The sequence below is a fragment of the Pinus tabuliformis genome, chromosome 5_1 (genome assembly GCF_031772625.1).
Source record: "Pinus tabuliformis cultivar Carrire ecotype Pingquan chromosome 5_1, CPIR1, whole genome shotgun sequence".
NCBI classification, from domain to species: Eukaryota; Viridiplantae; Streptophyta; class Pinopsida; order Pinales; family Pinaceae; genus Pinus; species Pinus tabuliformis.
In genome coordinates this window covers 180337489-180344606 of record NC_142305.1, presented here as the reverse complement: position 1 = coordinate 180344606, position 7118 = coordinate 180337489, and the positions used below count along the sequence as shown (strand labels likewise).

Sequence of the window (7118 nt, the reverse complement as noted above, 5' to 3'; positions counted from 1 at the left end):
TTGTTACATAAATTGGAAGAAATATTTTGTAGGGACAAGTTGTCTTGGACCTTTTTTTGTATGGGTTACTCCTAAATACACCATTTTATTTGTTACCTAAATTGGAAGAAATATTTTGTAGGGACAAGTTGATGGTCCTATAGCAACTCATTAAATTTAGAACCGTGAACTCATTAAATTGAGAAGCTATGAACTCATTAAATTGAGAACCGTGAACTCATTAAATGGAGAATCAAACCGTAGCTAACCAGTTATACTCAAAATCTTTATATTCAAGGATAGAAGTAACTAAGATCCAAAATTCTACTTACAGCAACTATGAACTCCATTAAATTGAAACTCATTAAATTGAGAAGCTATGAACTCATTAAATTGAGAACCATAGTTGACCAGTTATACTCAAAATGTTTATATTCAAGGATAGAAGTATCTAAGATCCAAAATTCTACTTACATCAACTATGAACTCATTAAATTGAGAACCGTGAACTCATTAAATTGAGAACCATAGCTGACCAGTTATACTCAAAATGTTTATATTCAATGATAGAAGTAACTAAGATCCAAAACTCTACTTACACCAACTATGAACTCATTAAATTGAGAACCGTGAACTCATTAAATTGAGAATCGTAGCTGACTAGTTATACTCAAAATGTTTATATTCAAGGATAGAAGTAACTAAGATCCAAAATTATACTTACACCTTTTTAGAAACATCTGGTGACACTTTTACACAATTTAATGCTACTCTTTTCTACACTACTGCCTTGTAGAATGCTTATATTCAAGGATAGAAGTAACTAAGATCCAAAATTCTAATTACACCTTTTTGGCAACATCTGGTGACACTTTTACACAATTCAATGCTACTCTTTTCTACACTACTGCCTTATGAATGTTTATATTCAAGGATAGAAGTAATTAAGATCCAAAATTCTACTTACCCCATTTCAAGGATAGAAGTAACTAAGATCCAAATTTCTACTTACACCATTTTGGCAACATCTGGTGACACTTTCATTGTCATCATGGAAAAGTAACAATTTAGTGCTACTCTTTTCTACACTATTGCCTTATGGCATTTCCTTATGAATGTTTATATTCAAGGATAGAAGTAACTAAGATCCAAAATTCTACATACACCATTTTGGTGACACTTTCACTTTCACTGTCATCATGGAAAAGTAACAATTTAATGCTACTCTTTTCTACACTACTACCTTATGGCGTTTCCTTATGAATGTTTATATTCAAGGATAGAATTAACTAAGATCCAAAATTCTACTTACACCATTTTTCCAACATCTGGTGACACTTTCACTGTCATCATGGAAAAGTAACAATTTAATGCTACTCTTTTCTACACTACTGCATCACTTTCACTGTCATCATGGAAAAGTAACAATTTATTGCTACTCTTTTCTACACTATTTCCTTATGGTGTTCCCTTTGCAACATTTGGTGCAATTGCTAGTATATACTTTAGCTACACTACTGCCTTATGGCATTTCCCCTTTGCAATATTTAGTGCAATTGCTAATATATAGTTTGGCCAGAAGTAATTTCATTGGTTATTGAAACAATTATTACAAATAGCATATCATGGGTGAGGAGTTCGTAAAAACATATGTTATTATCACAGAGGAATTTGGTTATTTATGTTATTAACTACTACTTTCTAAGATTCATCTAAATTTTCATTTAAAAGATATGGAAAGTTTATATACTAAATATATTTTTCCCATACATAAAATAAATGCTCCTAATTATACATAATATTTATTCATTAATTTAAAAAATAATATTTTATAATGTCATTTTTGAATTAAAATATTTTTTTTTTTTTAATTTGAATATAGTTATTGAGGGGCTTTCATGCATTATATTAGATATCATTTTTCAGGATTCAACTGCTTTAAGTAAGTCATTCATCTATGACCATTTCCATTTCCATGAGAGGACTGACTAATTTCTCATGTTTTTTGAATAGTCTAATGTAATTCATTCATCTATGACCATTTCTATTTCCATGAGAGGACTAACTAATTTCTCATGTTTTTTGAATAGTCTACTTAGCACTCATTGCATTGGGTGATTATATTAGATATCATTTTTTTGAATTCAACTGCTTTAAGAAAGTCATTCATTCATCTATGACCATTTGTATGAGAGGACTAACTAATTTCTTATGTTTTTTTAATATTCTACTTAGCACTCATTGTATTGGGTGATTATATTAGATATCATTTTGATTCAACTGCTTTAGATAAATCATTCATCTATGACCATTTTCACAAGAGGTAGTTGTAACTGACTAATTTCTCATGATTTTTGAATAGTCCACTTTTTCTCATGATTTTTGAATAGTCCACTTAGCACTCATTTCATGAGTGATGCTCACAGGGGTGAAGAAGTGGGATTGGAACTAGTGAAATGAATCACATAGCGTCAATCATCACTTTCAAGGATTACAACTGGTAACTAGAACTTCTTGAGAGGTTACCCATCCCATATCGCCACTAGCTCAAGCGTGCGTCCTTAACTGTGGAGTTTTCCCCACAATCAAACCCACTTAGCTTGCCACCACATTTGCAAAACCTTAAGAACAATTATGCCTCATGAATCATTCAAGTACAGCTCCCTTGAGTCTTTTGTATATAAGTATTGGATGTGATCATTACAAAATGAATCTCGTAGCTTTTAAATTACAATCACATACATTGGTATCTCAATAATTACTAATATATATAAAATATGTTTTAGTACATTGAAGTTGAAAGATACTTCAAGTCCTTAAGGGGTGAGTATGGCTTTATAGTATCTATATGATTTTAAAGAACTAAAATTTGAAAAAATATGATTACAAAATGCCTAAAATGGGAAGTATTACAGAGACTACTAAAATACTAGTTTCAAAAATTGCTACTACAAATTAGAACATATGAAACTTTTATTTAGAAAATAATTAATCAATCTTATAGAAGTTTAATTGCTTTTGAGTGAAAAGCAAGCTAAACAAAACTGAAACATCTTAGAGGAGGTTTTCAATAACCTCTTATATATACATATATATAAGGAACTCAACTCTACAACTATTCTAGCATTGTACAATATCGTGGGTTTTGGTAAATCTAATGATGCACTCACTATGTCTATGGTGTTGTCTTCATTATGTGATGGATAAAATCAGCCATGTCTAAAACTATGATCTTATCTTTATAGTGTGGTTCCTCATCAAGGATTGTTAATTTTTATTTATCATATATTATAATGGCTAATTGTGGAACCCTTTTTTTGAATGGTTTCATAGACATTTATGTTTTTTTAACAGACTATAGATTACAGGTAGTTTTGGGTAATTATGATATTTTGGGAAAACAAGGGTTTTTAAATAGTTATGGAAGGAGTTACAAGAGTGCTTACATGTCCTTTTATATTAAAAGGAAGTTGTATAATTTTTTTGTAGATTCAAATTGCTAATTGTAATATGCTAAAACAATAGACTTGAATCTACTCTACTCATCGGCGAAATCGGTGGAAATAATTAAACAATTGTGAAATCACGAAGCATACAAGAGAAAGAATTCAATCAACACATTACACAATGATTTCCTAGCGAAATCTACAACTAAAAACCCTTGTTATCTATATATTGCATTAGTCAGAATATATGAGAAGATTACAATGTTTTACTCAAGCCCGAGCAACCTCTACACTATCTCTATGTGTCTCACTACTTCCTAGATGAGCCCACGCCAATACTTAACCAATTTTCTACTTGGTCAAGTCCCTATTTCCTTGTGTTGTTTGTGAAGGAATTAACCCCCTATTAATTAGGTAAACTCCTCAATATGAATTGTGCAATCCTCATAAGACTTCCTCTAACTTTATGCCCCACCTGTACAATTCATAGTACGTTGTCCCTAAACTCCAATCTCAACTGAGTCACATGCATGACTTATTTATAAGTGAACCATCAGTTTACTGGTTGAACTCCAATCTCAACTGAGTCACACGCATGACTTATTTATGAGTGAATCATCAATTGAGTGAATCATCAATTTACTGGTTGATCACTGGAGGCAACACCACACTGAACACCACACTCCACACTCCACTAAGTCTCATATCTGACATGCATGACTTATTTATGAGTGAATCATCAGTTTACTGGTTGATCACTAGAGGCAACACCACACTCAGCACCACACTCCACACTCCACTGCAACCGACACCACACTACTAGACCTCTCACTAGTTCTTCCAAAAGTTGGAACTAGTTTAACTAAGTTTAACTCAGTTAGATGAAATTAATTAATTACAACTCAAAATAAACTCAACCATGGCTCCTATAATGTAGGAGGCACTCTACATGACTTAAGTTAGACCCTCAACTCGAATTAATTGAGCCAACTAAGTCAAATTAACTTAGTTAACTAATACAAGTTGTCATAATATGTGGAAACTTAAATTAATTGAGCGAACTAAGTCAAAATAACTTAATTAACTAATACAAGTTGTCATGAGATGTGGAATTACAATTTTATTTACATGTTTTCATGAGATGTGGAACTACAATTTTATTCACAATTTAATTCAAGGACAAAATTAAATTAGAATTTTCTTGTTTCATTTTCAAGAAGTTAAGATAATGAAAAATAGCCCATATGAGTTTCTCAAATTTTATATTAAAAAGAAGTTAATATATTACATTAAAAAAAAGTTAATAATATAATGAAAAATAACTCGTATGAGTTTGTCAAATGTAGTATGTATATGCAAACTATAATTTCCATTCTCTCTCGGAATAGAAATTATAAGTTTTTCTAACAAAAACAAAAATCAAAACATTTCATAAATATAAAAGCAAATAATTATACAAATTATTTAAACTAAATGGATTTATAAAAAATATCAACAATTAGGTATGTGTAGTTATAGATGATTACACACCAAAAATCTAATAAGTTCTAAATCAAGTTAATGAAGCTATGATGACATATTTCAATCTATGTATGTGTGGTTATAGAAGATTACACACCAAAAAACATTATAAGTTCCAAATTAAGCTTATGAAACCATGATGCAATATTCCATTGCAAGGAGGATTTAGAAAGAAAAATCTGCTCATTCAACTTGTCCTGACGATGAACCACACTGGTTGGTTCGAAACGCGTCGACAAAAATTTCTCCATGTGATTTTCGCCAAAAAATTCTTCAAAAATTTGATATGAATCACAAAAGTCTCAATTCAATAAGAACAAGTTGCTTTGTCTAAATGGAAATAGGATAATAAAACTACAAAGGATGGATGTTTAAACATTCAAAAAAGAATCACCAGCTTCCAATATTTGAGTACTGCAAACAACTGACGCATGGAGTTCACAAACTTCAAAAATGTTTAAAGATACATATATTAGAGGCGGGAAAGCAAACCATTGACGCATGGAGTTCACAAACTTAAAAAAACGTTTAAAGATACAGAAATTAGAGGCGGGAAAGCAGTGGAGAACGCTCTTTGGTACCCAGTCGGAGTTTCTCCATAGGTTCGGAGAAAAGAGAGAGCCTGAGTTGCAGGTAAACCTCTTTATTCCAATTTTTCTGACCCATCTTAACAGCTGCATCAATGGCGGCCTCTAGGGTTTCAGCAGAATTATCGTGAACAGAGTCCACCAAACCCGCTTTGAACGCCATGGCAGCATTGTACTTGCGTCCGCCCATCACAATTTCAGTCAAGTAACGGGAATCAACCTTGTTCCTGATGATGGACATGCCGATGGGATGAATGCCGATACCCACGTCTACCTCGCTCATATAGAGAAACCCTCTGTCCTTTCTCATGAATCTGTAGTCATGGGCTAACGCCAAAATGAATCCCGATGCACAAGCATGCCCGCAGACTGCGGTAATTGACGGCAACTTCAATTCCATGAGGGCTGTGAGGAGCTGCAGGAATTTAAGTTCAAGGATGTGAAATCGATCCTCTTTGCTGCTGCTGAATTGAGAAACCCATTGGAGATCAAATCCGTTGGAGAAGAATTTCCCGTCGTTTATGGTGATAAGAGCGGAGGCGAGGTGGGCGTTTTGGTTGACGTGAGCCAAGGCCGAGAGAATGGAGTCGATGAAGGGAGGGTTGAAGCGATGCTCCCCTTCGCCGGAAAGAGTGAGTATGAAAACGCCATCCCGCTTCTGCAGACTGCACATCTTTCAGCTCCGATTGCAATGCGCTTATGTCTGCAAATAGAGTGTAAAGAGACAACCGGATTACCCAAAGACAATCGCAGAGGCTGAATGGTTTTATATTGTTATTAAAAATAAATTAATAATGTAGCTATATAAATTAAGCCGTAATCTAATAATCCGCAATTGGCCGGAAAATAATAGAATAGAAATTCCTGTCCGCAGAAATTTTTTACAATTGTTAATCTTCACGATTTGGTGTTTCCGTGTGTTGACTTTATTTCTGTCATGAAAAAAAACTATTCAATCATGATTAGGATTAGATTTTTGAAAAAAATTAGTTGTGTGGCTAAATTTTAGTCTTGAGAGGCTTAAATTAAATGGTGAATTAATTCCATTCGAGGTGAATTTTCATTACTCTAATATTTTTTAATTTTCTTTTCCACTTTGATTGTAGTTTTTTATTATTTTTACTTTTAATTATATTTTTAATAAAAATAATTGAAATAAAATAATCAAGTTGTTTTTAGTCAGATTTTTTGGAAGCTTTTCTGGTGGATTTTTCCAGCTTATTCGGTGATTTTTTCTGGTCTAATTTCTCTAAAATTAAGCAGGAATTTATTGAAATCATACACTTGATGGGTAATCCTTGCACAATCCAAGTGCCATGAGGGTTTTTCAAGGGGCTAAATCCATATCTAAATAACCCAAATCAAGATAGTCCAAAAAGTCGCTAAAGACAACTACCAAAATAATAGCTAAAAATTTGATTATGTGTAAAGATGACAAAGAATATATCATATTTATTAAATTTCATTTCTCTATATAAAGTCTTTAAGTGAGACTTTTTCGAAAGTTTTCCAGATTATTTTTGGATCTAAGAATCCACAAGGAATTTATTGAAATCACAAATCAAAATCACACTTAAATCTAAAA

The 7118-nt window shown here is 32.4% G+C and overlaps 1 protein-coding gene across 1 annotated transcript; it reads right to left on the bottom strand.

The window, feature by feature from the left end:
* Window positions 1-5489: 5489 nt before the first annotated feature.
* Window positions 5490-6206, bottom strand: LOC149164015 (enoyl-CoA delta isomerase 3-like). The gene has a single exon (XM_089430843.1). It carries the CDS (start codon window positions 6204-6206, stop codon window positions 5490-5492), a length of 717 nt encoding a protein of 238 aa, XP_089286969.1.
* Window positions 6207-7118: the final 912 nt, after the last annotated feature.

Excerpts from the sequence above, each read along its gene's own strand:
- LOC149164015 (XM_089430843.1), bottom strand. The coding sequence starts at position 6,206 with ATGTGCAGTCTGCAGAAGCGGGATGGCGTTTTCATACTCACTCTTTCC.